Source organism: Macaca fascicularis, chromosome 11, assembly GCF_037993035.2.
Source record: "Macaca fascicularis isolate 582-1 chromosome 11, T2T-MFA8v1.1".
NCBI classification, from domain to species: Eukaryota; Metazoa; Chordata; class Mammalia; order Primates; family Cercopithecidae; genus Macaca; species Macaca fascicularis.
This window is the reverse complement of record NC_088385.1, coordinates 116,108,796-116,122,037: the sequence shown is the minus strand read 5'-3', so window position 1 is coordinate 116,122,037 and position 13,242 is coordinate 116,108,796. Positions and strand designations below refer to the sequence as shown.

The window sequence follows — 13,242 nt, the reverse complement described above, 5'->3', positions numbered from 1 at the left end:
TTCCTCCACCACCCACAGGTTCCAGCCACTGCACCCCTCCATGATCCCCCAAGGTCATGGGTTCTCAAGGCTGGGAGAACAAGAAAAGGCTAAGCCAGGCTAAAGGCAACACACCCACCTGCTCTCTTTGTCCGCATACATTTCTATGCACAGCGGGTTGATGGTGGCATCTATGACCACCCAGGAGCCTCCCCGGAGCTCCGCATAGGGTGGGATATAGATCAGGATGGGCTGTTTGTATTGTCTGAGGCCATCCACGATGTAGGCTCCAAACTTCAGCACCTGATCATACATGTCTGAAAAGCAAAGCAGCCTCCCAGTTTGGCAATTTCAGGGCCCTCACTCATCCACACACGAAACCCACTGCCCTAGTTGTCCTGGGGGTCCTGAGAGAGCGAGCTCAGCTAGGAGGCTTGGAGAGCACTGGGCTGGGAGTCGGGAGCACTGATCGCTCTCTAAGTGGCCGTGTGACCTTGAACAGGTCATTCACCCGGTATGGGCCTCAGTGACCTTATCTGTGAAGGCACAGGGAGAAACCAATCTCTAGGATTCTTTCCAACTGGAATTGAGATGCCCTCACCCGTGACTGTCCCCGCCCTGCTCCACCATTTCCAGCAAAGAAAACCCTCGCTAACAGTCACACTGATCCTTCCCCAATGTGCACAGGCAACATGGCCCTTATTTCCCACCAAGACACATTTCTCCAGGTCCCCAGGCACCCTGCATGAAAACAAGAATGCAGTAATAACAGCACTGACAATCACACTGCATGCCAGCAATTAGCTCATCAGACCTTTACCTCAGCCCTCTGAGGTTGGTTCTGTTCTTAACCCCCTTTTACTAAGGAGGGAAACTGAGGCTCAGTGATGTCTCCCAGCTAACAAGGACTCACAGCAGGTCTGCCTGCCTCCCATCCAGCTCTGTCCTCAACACCCCAGTGGTCTAACAGCCACTCTCTCCCAAAACATGCTTGGTGGCTTAAAAAGTCCTCACGCAATTGTAAGGTCACATGAGGCTCAGAGCCGCTTTCTGCAGAGGGAAGGGCGGACAAACATCCTCCTCACCTTGCCAAATGGAGAGGTGCCTGCCCAGGTCACCGGACAGCTCCTGGGGCTGCCCCAGTCATGAGGCTGGACCTCATGGTGTGACCTCTAGAAAGTCACACTTTGCCTCCAACCCTCAGTTCCACTTTTTTTTTTTTTTTTTGAGATGGGGGTCTCACTCTGTTATCCAGGCTGGAGTGCAGCCTCAACTTCCTGGGCTCAAGCAATCCTCCCACCTCAGCCTCCCAAATAGCTGGGACAATAGGCATGCGCCACTACGCCCAGCTAATTTTTTAAACATTTATTTTATTTTTTGTAGAGACAGGGTCTTGCTATACTGCCCAGGCTGGTCTCAAACTCCTGGCCTCAAATGATCCTTCTGCTTTGGCCTCCCAAAGCACCGGGATTACAGGTGCCTGCCACTGTGCCCAGCAGTTCCTCATCTTTAAAGCAGGGTAGTGGGGCACCTGAACAGTCTTTTGTCCTCAGGGTTGTTGGGAGACACAGCTAAGATGATGATGGGCACAGACTAGGACATGAGCGTCACCACCCAGAGGGTGCTGTCCTGGGTGCTGACCCCAAGGCTTTGGGGTAACCACAGGCAGGGAGGGGCTTACCTTTCATGCCACCGGAGAACCCCCTCCAGTTGGCAAAGATCATCAGGGGCAACTTCTCCCGGTTGAAGTCCTTGATGGCCTGGGCGGTTTTGTAGGCTGAGTCTGGGAACCACACCTGCCCTGCCTGCTGAATTATCTGGAACACAGAGCTGTGGGGATCAGATGCCTCTGCGCAACAGCAGCCCAGGACACAGGGACGGCTGCCGCAGCCTCGCCCTGGATAGCAGGCGATCTGATCTGTGCTGGCCCCAGCACCAGAGCCAGGGCTCAGAAGGATAGAAGCCCCATCTCCTCGGCTCAGGACCAGGCTTGACCCTCCCATTGCAGCCCAGCAAGGTTCCCGTGGCCCTCATTTCCAGGCTCTGAGGGGTGCCGAGCTCGTCAAGGTCACACTGAGCTGGGGGAAAGCTGGCCCTGGGACCTGGCCCTCTGACTCCTGAGCTTCTCAGTCTGTGCCCTGGCCTAGTGCAGAAACAGCAACAGGGGCAGGGCAGGAGGCAGGAAGGGTTTCTAGGGACCTTTATCATCTGCTGAGGAAGAAGCAAGAAGGTGCAGCCCTTTATGCAACCCATAGAGAAAGTGTCAGAGAAATAGCCACTAAGCCCCCCCAGGGCCAGGGACTGCACTGGGTCCCCTGCTTCTCCACCTGAGCTGGCAGGGCAGGGATGGGACCCCCATGCCCAGGACCCACTCTCAAGACAGTACTGCTGGCTGAACCAGCAGCCACAGCTCCTGGCCCCCTCACCTTGGCCTCAGAATCCAGGTTGGCAGGGTCTGCAGGGACCACCACCTCCACAGTCCGCGTCTCCACAGCAATCACTCCCACGGGAATCCCCCCAAGCCTGGAAAACGAGCACTGGTGAGCCAGACCCTGGGCAGCACCCCAGACACATTTGGGGACCTCTGGGTGTGGGGGTGAGGGCGTGTGGAGGAGAATGTTCTTTTTAATCTGGCGGATTATTTTATTGGAAGGCAAAGAAAAAGCCCCAAAATGGTGAGAGCCTTGAAAGGTAGCAGACCTATTGGTGCCCTTTTTGGGGCAAGAACCATCAGAGGAGGGCTGGGATGGTGTGGGGCCTGGAGCAGCATGAGCCACTAGAACTTTCCGTGATGAGGGCCACGTTCTCCATCTGCGCTGTCCAATACAGGAGTTGTGGGCTGCACGTGGAACGTGGCAAGTGTGAGGAATTGAACAGGTCATCCTCTGTCACTTTGACTTAGTTCAATTTAAACTGAAGGAGCCGGGCATGGTGGCTCACGCCTGTAATCCTAGCACTTTGGGAGTCTGAGGCAGGAGGATTGCTTGAGTCCAGGAGTTTGAGACCAGCCTGGACAACATAGTGAGACCCTGTATCTGCAAAAAATAAAAAAATTGGCTAGGTGTGGCGGTGCACACCTGTGGTCCCAGCTACTTGGGAGGCTGAGGTGGGAGGATTGCTTGAGCCCAGGAGGTCAAGGCTGCAGTGAGCAGTGATCATGCCTCTGCACTCCAGCCTGGGTGACAGAGCAAGACCCAGTCTCGAAATAATACTAATTATAATGAAACTGAAGAATCACATGTGGCCAGCAGCTACTACACTGGACAGCATAGGTCTAGACATCAATTTGCACTTGGGAAGGGCGGAGCGATGTTGAACTGGACAGAGACTCAGCTCAGGGGATGCCATTACATCAGTTACTTGCTACTGAACTGTGCATCACTACATGGTTCTCATTTACCCCACAAGGCAGGGGTTGGGCAGAGCAGTCTTCAAAGTGTTTTCACATGGAAGGTGGAATGGATTTTTTTTTGCTTTGCTTTTAAAAATATAATTTATTTTATTTTACTTTATTTATTTTGAAGATGGAGTCTCGCTCTGTCACCCAGGCTGGAGTGCAATGGCGCAATCTCAGCTCAATGCAACCTCCGCCTCCCGGGTTCAAACAATTCTCCTGCTTCAGCCTCCCGAGTAGCTGGAATTACAGGCGCGCACCACCACACCCAGCTAATTTTTGTATTTTTAGTAGAGACAGGATTTCACCATGTTGTCCAGGCTGGTCTAAACTCCTGACCTCAAGTGATCCACCTGCCTCGGCCTCCCAAAGTGCTCGGATTACAGGGGTGAGCCATTGCACCTGGCCAGAATTCATTTTGTTAATAAGTAACATATATTCATGCTAGAAAGACAGGAAAACAAACGTTCAAAAAAAAAAAAAAAAAAACTTGAGTCACCCCACATTACCATACTGTTAGCATTTTCATCTATTTCCTTCTAGTCTTTTTTTTCTAAACAGTTAGAAGTTCAACATATTTCGGAGACTTTTGGATACTGATGTCTTTTCCACTTGGCATCATAGAATGAGCAATTTCTTCCCTTAACATTAAATATTACGAGGAGCTCAAGCAATCCTCCGGCCTTGGCTTCTTGAGTAGCTGGCACTAGAGGCGTGTGCCACCACAATCACCTGATTTTAAAATATTTTTCGTAGAGATGGGGTCTTGCTATGTTGCTCAGGCTGGTGTCAAACCCTTGAGCTCAAGTGATTCTCCTGCATTGGTCTCCTGAAGTGCTGGGATTACAGGCATGTGAGCCACTGTGCCCAGCTGTACTTTATTTATTTATTTATTCATTCATTCATTCATTCATTCATTCATTTATTGAGACAGAGTCTCCCTCTGTCACCTAGGCTGGAGTGCAGTGGTGTGATCTAGGTGTGCTGCAACTTCCGCCTCCTGGGTTCAAGTGATTCTCCTGCCTCAGCCTCCTGAGTAGCTGAGATTAAAGGCACCTGCCACCATGCCCAGCTAATTTTTGTATTTTAAGTAGAGATGGGGTTTCGCTATGTTGGCCAGGCTGGTCTTGAACTCCTGACCTCAGGTGATCTGCCTGCCTCGGCTTCAAAGTGTTGGGATTACAGGCGTGAGCCACAACGCCCAGCCCTGGATGTACTTTAGTATTTATTGCCCAAGACGTAAATGACAGCAGCCAGTCCCACTTATGGAGTATGTAGGACATTTTAAGTGTTTCACCTATGTTATTGCATCTAATCATCACAATAATCTTTTGAGGTAGAATTATTATCCCTATCTTACAGATGTGGAGGACCAGAGAGGGTGAGTGGAGATGGGGCTTGGCCTCAGGTCCAGCACAGAGCCTGGACTTACAGCTGCGACATCGTACCAGGAACCTGAGTGATAAATGATGAGGATGCAGCTCTGGGCTCATTATAAGGAGGAACTTTCAGGCAGGTGGAGCTGTCCAAAGAGATGGAGGCTACGAGGCTGAAGGGTGAGCTGCCCAGCTCGGAAAGCATGCAAGCATTTCAGCCTCCCACCAACACTGGCATACAACAGGGCTCCTGTCCATGGCTCCCCTACAGTGGAATTCAGAGTGCCAGTGTCTGTGAAGTTTTCTGAGGAGAGCACGCAAGGCCACCTTCTGATGCCCAGTGGAGTTGTCAGCCCTCGTGGCCTGGGGCCTGATTACAGGCAGGGGTCCCCAGCCTCAGGAGGAGGTTGGCTGAGATACCGCACACACAGACACTCCAGAAACCATCCCCCAGATTGGTTTTTTCTTTTAGAAAATCCTGAGGCCCAGAAGAAAACTGCCCCTGGAGGTCCGTGGTCTCACACCTGGGGGTCCCAATGCCTGGTGAGCCAGACATGGGCAGCCTGCTCCCGTCTTCGTGATTACCTTGCTCGTCCTGTCACCACGGTCTGCGCCCAGGGTGCCATGATTTCCTTGAAACTGCCATGGTCAAAGAATCCGCTCTGCCACGTTCCCTTCAGCGCTGTGGGCAGAAGGGCAGAAGCCCAGGCTGGAGGGCCAGGTGGCCGGGGGCCCCCAGGACACACCTGGCTGCGTAAAATCTCCCTAACGACAGCCTGGCTTTAACCTCATAGCCCAGATACCCCTTTCTACCTACAACCACACAGGTCCCAACCCCTTTCCCCCCTTCCCAAAACACCTCAAAAGACAAACAAGCTGCAATAAATATACCAAGTCAAGAATTCAGTCCACACGGAGTATCTGACTACCACCCACAGCCAGCCACTTCCAAACGCGCTGAGATTCTAATCACAGTCTCTGCCCTCTCTTCCGAAGATGCAGAGAGTGGACAGACACCTCCGGAAGATGGGATTTCAGGAAGGGATCACCTGCCCCGAAAAACTCATCCCTGACCTGCTAGCTGCTGGCTGTAGTTTAATAACCACTCAATTGGGAAAAAAGTTTCAATTTCCCAGAGAGAGACAGAGAGAGAATATGATGATGTCAACAACAGCCATCGGAGGGAAGGAAATGACTTAAATCCATGCGATAGCATAAATGGCTGTGGCTCTGACCAGGAGGCACAGCCAGAGTGGGAGGCGTCTCAGGCGTGGGAGGCCCGGCACCCAGGCACGCAACAGCCCAACTTCAGCATCTGCCAAGGACTGGCCTGACAGTGAGAAGCTGAACATTTTTTAATGGAGATAAGTAGTCCCCTCTGTGTTTACAGGCCAGAAAGCCCAAGAGAAATGAAAAGAGAGAGAAGGAAGCCACAGGGCTCCTTGCACTGGCCGGAGTCTGGCACGCTGCCGAGGGTCACCTCTCCTGCGTCGCACTGCCGAAGACCAGCCAAGTCTAAAGGTAGCAGCATGTGAAATTCTAGATTTGGGATACAGTGACAGGAGCAGCTCAGCTTTCCTGTTGTGTTCTGGTTGCTCAGAATGAAATAATATACCTCCAAGAGAGAAACTCATCCCTTTCAGAGAAAAGGAGAGAATGTGTATATGCAAAAATATGTGTGCATGTGCATGTGTGTTCACGTGTCCACGTGTGTGTGTGTCTGTGTGTGTAGGTATAGAAGAGGCCAAATTGGCCAGGCATGGTGGCTCATGTCTATAATTCCAGCACTTTGGGAGGCTGAGGTAGGCAGATCACTTGAGGTCAGGAGTTCAAGACCAGCCTGGCCAACATGGTGAAATTCCGTCTCTACTAAAAATACAAAAATTAGCTGGGTGTGGTGGCAGGCACCTGTAATCCCAGCTACTCAGTAGACTGAGGCAGGAGAATCACTTGAACCCAGGAGGCAGAGATTGCAGTGAGCCAAGATCATGCCACTGCACTCCAGCCCGGGCGGCAGAGCAACACTGTCTCAAAAAAAAAAAAAAAAAGAGAAGAGACCAAATTACCTATCCTGTGTAAACTCACAGAGTTCCTTTGTAAGAGAGAACGAAAGAGAGAAAGATGGAGTCTTCTCTTTGAAACTCTGATGTTTCAGCACTGAATTTTCTACTGATGAGACAGTGGAGCAGTTAGAGACCACGGAGCATGGAGCATCAGGGGAGGGAGACCACGACCACCATTGCACCCCACCTCCATCTATTAGCTCCAGAAATTGGAGGCTGTTTCCACCCCTTCTGGGTCAATGGCTGAGGAAAAGCCTGGAATAAAATCTCTATTTCTCTACTCTCCCTGCATTTGATTTCAGGTGTACCTCTCTGGGATATGAGAACAAATATCAAGCCTTCTACCTAAGTGCTCCTTTGTCTCAAGCCCTAGAAAGAAACCCAAGACGAGGTCCTAGGCAAAATGCTTTAGAACTTACTTGGGTGAGGCCTTCCTGCAAGCATCCACCGGGGGTCGTAGGGAGCTCTGGATGGGAGGAATTCAATTTCTCTGTCAATGGGGTCAGTGGGTGTGATGATAGGGACAGGGCTGTGATTATCCTAAAAAAGAAAGCCAAGTCTCTGACTCAGTCTGTGGTGCTTGTCAATAATGCCCCTGATCAGCACTTTGCTCCTCTGACTATGATTATGCCTGGTTATGCACCAATATCCCCTCCCTAGGGCTCCTGAAGCCACTGCTCTGATTGGAAAATGCCAGATAAGGACTGGCCGTCCCATGGATTCTTCTGAAATCTAGTTTATGAACTCCTGAGTGTGCTTCCCGGTTCACATGGCATCACTGATGCTGGGAAGTTAAAGAAACACAGGAAAGGGTTGCTACTGTTATATATGGTCAGAGAGGAGGAAAAACATCTTAAAAGAAAGAAAAAGAGAAAAAGAGATTGGTTGCGCAGAGTGGTAACAGATGGCATGCAGATGGGGAAAAGGGGCACATGGGAATACAAACTGATATTTGTGACTTGGGGTTCTTGGCAGAAGATCTGGAATGATCTGAACTCTGGAAACCCAACATCTCAGAAATGATTATAATAAAGAAAGACAACCTCACTCATTTGTAAGGAATGTTACAGTTAACCAAGAACTATGCCCACTATTGTCCCCTTCTTACTTTGGTGAGGACCTATCAAATGCTGTGCTCTAAGTATCACTTCACTTAATCGTCATGATAACACCATGAGTTAGGTGCTATTATTATTCCCGTTTCACAGATGAGAAAACAGGCTCGGAAAAACTTAGAGACTCTCCCAGTGTCTTATAGCTACTGAGGAGGAATCCAGGAACCAAATCCAGCCTGATTGTAAAGCTCGAAGACTCAGTATTGTCCAGTGCTGCCTCTTGTCAAGAGGCAATACTACGTCCTTCTAAAGGATCAACAGCTAGCATCCTTACAATGGCATTAGTGCCACCAAAAGAGCAAAGGACAGCTAGTATAGGGCTAGGCGTCAGAGAGAGAAGAAAAAAGGAGTAAGAAAAATCAACCCCAGCCACATGTGCAGTGCTTCCTGCTCCCCAGCCTCCCACACCACCCAGGAGGTGACAGGGACACAATTAGCCCGTGAGCTTGATGATAGAGTCTTCCAGGCTCTAAGCTGCAGGGGGAGTACTGCACCTTTGGCATATAGGACAGCCACTCCAGAATGGTATAAACCCCCTCAAAGTCATCTGGCACGGTGATGTGGGAAACGCCATTGTAATGCATGATCTGAACGCCACCCAGCTGGTTGTTGGATGTGTAGACCTCTCTTCCCAGGACCTGCTTTGACACAACATGGTTAGCAACATCCTGCATGGTGCAGGGCTCTACCACCTGTTTGGAAATCATCTCAGCACTTCTCAATCCTGGCTACACATTAGAATCACCCAGTGGATTTCAAAAATCCTGAAGCTCAGGCTACATTCCGACCAATTATATCAGAATCTATGAGGCTGGGACCCAGGCATTAGTTTTTGCGTTTTGTTTGTTTTTTTAGTTTCTAGGTAATTCCAACGTGAAGCCCAATTTGAGAACCGGTGATGCTGCTGACTGCTACCTTGACCATCTCAAAAGCAAAACCCTAGCTAGAGTTTCTGATTCAGCAGGTCTGCGGCAGGGCTCGAGGATTTGCTTTTCTAAAAAGTTCCCAGCTGATGCTGATGCTGATGCTGTTGGTTCAAGAACCAGACTTGGAGACTTAGGCTGGGATTTGAGCAGACATTAAGCATAGAGACTTTTCAACATGGAAAATGTTTTAATACAGTGAGAATAGTAGAATACAAAACTGTGTATCCACTATAAATTAGCCACATAAAGACAGAAGATGAGAGCGAGCTATACCAGAATGATAGAAGCTGCAAAATTACTTTTCTGGGGGGTCCTTTTCTAATTTTCTGCAATGCGTTATGGCACTTTAATAATTTCTTTTAAAATATCAGTAATACAGGGAGTTAGATCCACCGGAATAGCCTAAAACTATTTTTTTTTCTCATAAGGAGCCCAGATAACTGCAAATAGGAAAAAAAGAGTTCTTGCATCAGTAGGAATGAAACTGGTTTCATATTGAGAAAAATACCTGACCAGAGACCAACGAGAATGTTAAAATGACTCCTGCCCCCAAGGATCCACTCCACACAGGCCCCTTTTTCGTCACCTTGTTGAGAGCACTTGCTCCCGTGAGGATGATGTGAGAGTTCTCCACCTGGATCACTCGCTGGCCCAGCCTCACCAAGTAGGCCCCGATCCCAAGGGCTCGGCAGGTCACCTGTGGAGAGAGGAGCCCTTCTGAATTCTGGAGAGGGGCGAGGGACCCACCCCCACAGCAGCGAAGAGTCCAGGAACCTGCTGGGCCCAAATGGAAGTTATGTTTTGACCAACGGCAACCCAATTTGAAGCCAAACCTCAGTAGAGGCAAAAGCCAGTACTTCGGGCCACTTTATTGAGCTTGGATTCCTATATGGAAGTAACACGGTTAACAAAGACTGCTGTAAAGACAAGCAGCAGACACTGAACACTTCAGATCTTAAGAGGCTTGTGTGTAGCTCTTCTGAGCTTGGGCATTCATGAGCCATTGCAGCCTCTTAACAACCAAAAGTACACGTAGGAGTGCATGTAAAAACCAGTGAAATCCAAGTAAGGTCTGTACTGAGTTAACAATATTGTGCCAGTGTCAATTTGCTGGTTTTGATAATGTACTAGGGTTATGTGAGTGCCATGGGGGAAGGGGGGTGAAGGGTACTTGGAATTTCTCTGTACTATCTTGTAACTTGTGGTGGGTCCTAAATGACTTCAAAGTAAAAAGACTGTACATATAAGCTAGAAAACAAGCCCAAGGAAGATGCCTATGACCAACATTTACCACCTTGGAAACTGAAGATTCAACATTGCATGTAAAAATAAGGCCTTCCAAGGCAGTTTATCATTAAAGAGCGCGATTACTCCTGCTGCTGCTGCTGCTGCTGTTAGAGTAGGTAGGTAGGCAGATATGAGCAGGGCAGGAGAGGAAGGCAACCATCAGGTGATAGTTAGGCAGTTGTTAAAGTGTCTCTCTAAAATAACAATTGGTCACAGCTGGCTCCAGGGACAGGCAGGCTCCTGATAGATGGAAAACACTTGAAGCTAGTATCAGTAGCTTCCCAATCAGATCTCAGTTGCTGGGCAGGTGGGCTCCAGTGTGCACACTAAGAGGCAAGCTGGCAGAGTTTATCTGCTACGTGACCTGCTTCTAGGAACACTTGACTGGTAAGGGAAGAAGGCCTCCAGTGAGCATGCACACAACTTCAGTAAACACACTGCATGCGGCCCTCCTAAGTGCTGGCCGGCCACTTGCATGCAGACAGCCCACCCCAAGGGAAGAAACACAAACCCTAGAATCAAGCCAATGCATAAAAACCCAAAAGGGTCAGATGAGGCACTTGAATCTCTCAAGTTGCCTTGCTTGGCTCTCTTCCGAGTGTACTTCATTTCGTTCTTGCTCTAAAACTTTTAATAAACTTTCACTCCTGCTGAGAAACTTGCCTGGGTCTCTTACTCTGCCTTAGACCCATATAGATTCACCACCACCACCACCACCACCACCACCACCGCCACCGCCACCACTACTGCTACTATTGCTAGTACTAGAATTACTACTAGTACTACTACTACTACTACTACTACTACTACTACTACTACTGTACTACTATAGTACTACAGTAGTACTACTACTAGAAACAGAAAACATTTTTGGAAAGACCATGGGGATGGGATGGGGACTACTCCTTATATGCCAGTTAAAGTCAGATAAAAGTTATTCTAAACATTCAATACCTTTAAAATAAGATGAGATCGGACCCCGATTCAAACAAATCACTAGAAAAGGGTATTTTGAAACAACTGTTAAACCACACTGGGTTCCAGTGATATTGCTGATTCTGTTGGGTGTAATATTTGTATTTCAGTTATGTTTTTAAAAAGCAGGGGAAGAGGGTGGGAGTCCTTATCCGTTAAAGATCTACCCTTACACTTTGGGAGGCTGAGATGGGCAGATCACGAGGTCGGGAGATCGAGACCATCCTGGCTAACACGGTGAAACCCCGTCTCTACTAAAAAATACAAAAAACTAGCCAGGCGAGGTGGCGGGCGCCTGTAGTCCCAGCTACTCGGGAGGCTGAGGCAGGAGAATGGCGTAAATCCGGGAGGCGGAGCTTGCAGTGAGCTGAGATCCGGCCACTGCACCCCAGCCTGGGCGACAGAGCGACACTCCATCTCAAAAAAGAAAAAAAAAAAGATCTACCCTTAAGTATTTGTGGATGAAAAGACATGATGGGGGCTGGCTTTAAAATACTCTAAAACAGGGTGCAGGGGATGGGGGTGAGATTGAGGAAATAGCAGTGGGGCGGCATGTGGTAACTGTAGGAGGTATGTGATGGGCACATGGAGTTTATTATTGATTCTCTCTAATTTTGTGACTATTTCAAAGTCTCTATAATGGAAAGTTGAAAAGTAAGAGAAAATAGAAGAGGACTCACCAAGCTAATGGTGACGATCTCTTCGTAAGCCAGAGAGGACTCCCCAGCAATCATGCCTGAGCCCCTCAGATTCTCCACGCCCAAGCCATCATCTTTCCCGATGATATCCGTGATCATGTATCTTCAAAAGCAAACACAGGTTAAAGGCTGGGCTCTAGCCCAGAAAAATCCAAGGTGGATGCATTTTCCAAGGAGGGACTGACTGGGCAGCGAGGTGAGAGACTGGAAGCAGACAAAGCATCCAGAGGCAAAATGAAATTGGCATCTAGGACCCTCACAATGGGTGCTGAGATTTCTAAAAGGGCAAGTACAGAATCAACAATCATCACCCTGCTCTGTAATCCCAGCACTTTGGGAGATCGAGGTGGGCAGATCACTTGAGGTCAGGAGTTCGAGACCAGCCTGACCAATATGGCAAAACCCCATCTCTACTAAAAATACAAAAGTTAGCTGGACGTGGTGGCACATGCCTGTAATCCCAGCTACTCGGGAGGCTGAGGGAGAAGAATAACTTGAACCTGGGAAGTGGTGGTTGCAGTGAGCCAAAATTGCACCACTGCACTCCAGCCTGGGTGACAGAGCAAGATTCTGTCTCAAATAAATAAATAAATAAATAAATAAATAAATCATTCATCACCCTGCTCCCATCTGTGAAAGGAAAATAAAAACTAGGACCACAATTCACAATGCCAAAAGGAATAATTTAAGCTGAAGCTGAGTCGTGCAAGCTGCCTTTCCTTTCGTTCCTTTTGTAAGCAGATAGATACAGATAAAAGGTGAAATATCTCCACAGGTCGTTCCTTTATGTCCGCCATATCTTATAGAAAGTGCTGACTTACTGAGCGCAAGAAGAATATATAACTGACTTCCCCTGCCTGCGCCTTTTCTCTTGCAACATGTGATTACCAGAACTTCCCTCTTTCCCCTCCAGCCTGCTTTTCTCCTTTAAATACTGAAGGCCCCCAAATCATCTTTGAAGAAAGGCACAGGCCACAGATGGTTTCTATGATTCCATGTTCTTTGCTTCTGGATGTGTCCTTAACCTTGGCAAAATAAACTCAATTGATTCAGACCTGTCTCAGATACTTTTTGGTTTACACAAAAAAAGATGTCTGCTTGTGCAAAGGCTGTCTCAGTGAAATGTCACCCTGAGCCCATATTCCTCCAATGGTCTCAGAGAGATGGGGGTACACAGAGGAAGCCTGTTCACAATCAATCAATCAATCAAAGATTTCAGGGCCACATAATAAGCATGAGAAACACTGTCCAGCCAGCCTCTGTTAGAGATTCACAATGCACTTTAGCATGTGTGATGGTTAATATTGTCAACTTTAGGATGCAAAGTATTGTTTCTGGGTGTGTCTGTGAGGGTGTTGCTAGAGGAGATTAACATTTGAGTCAGTGGACTGGCAGAGGAAGACCCACCCTCAATGTGGGTAGGCACCAT

The 13,242-nt window shown here is 48.6% G+C and overlaps 1 protein-coding gene across 9 annotated transcripts in view; it reads right to left on the bottom strand.

Moving 5' to 3' along the window:
- Nucleotides 1-13,242, bottom strand: part of ACACB (acetyl-CoA carboxylase beta) — a 166,411-nt gene that overhangs the window by 7,465 nt on the left and 145,704 nt on the right. For 7 of the 9 annotated variants that reach the window (XM_065524772.1, XM_074007734.1, XM_045365880.2 and 4 more), the window contains 8 exons: nt 11,796-11,916; nt 9,440-9,550; nt 8,422-8,565; nt 7,232-7,352; nt 5,335-5,431; nt 2,406-2,502; nt 1,661-1,796; nt 119-296 (listed from right to left, as the gene is read on the bottom strand). In XM_065524772.1, coding sequence (XP_065380844.1) covers nt 119-296; nt 1,661-1,796; nt 2,406-2,502; nt 5,335-5,431; nt 7,232-7,352; nt 8,422-8,565; nt 9,440-9,550; nt 11,796-11,916 — 1,005 coding nt within the window. Of the gene's footprint in view, nt 1-118; nt 297-1,343; nt 1,797-2,405; nt 3,015-5,334; nt 5,432-7,231; nt 7,353-8,421; nt 8,566-9,439; nt 9,551-11,795; nt 11,917-13,242 lie in introns of those variants that run through there. The other 2 variants (XR_012420593.1, XM_065524773.2) reach the window with 2 other exon arrangements.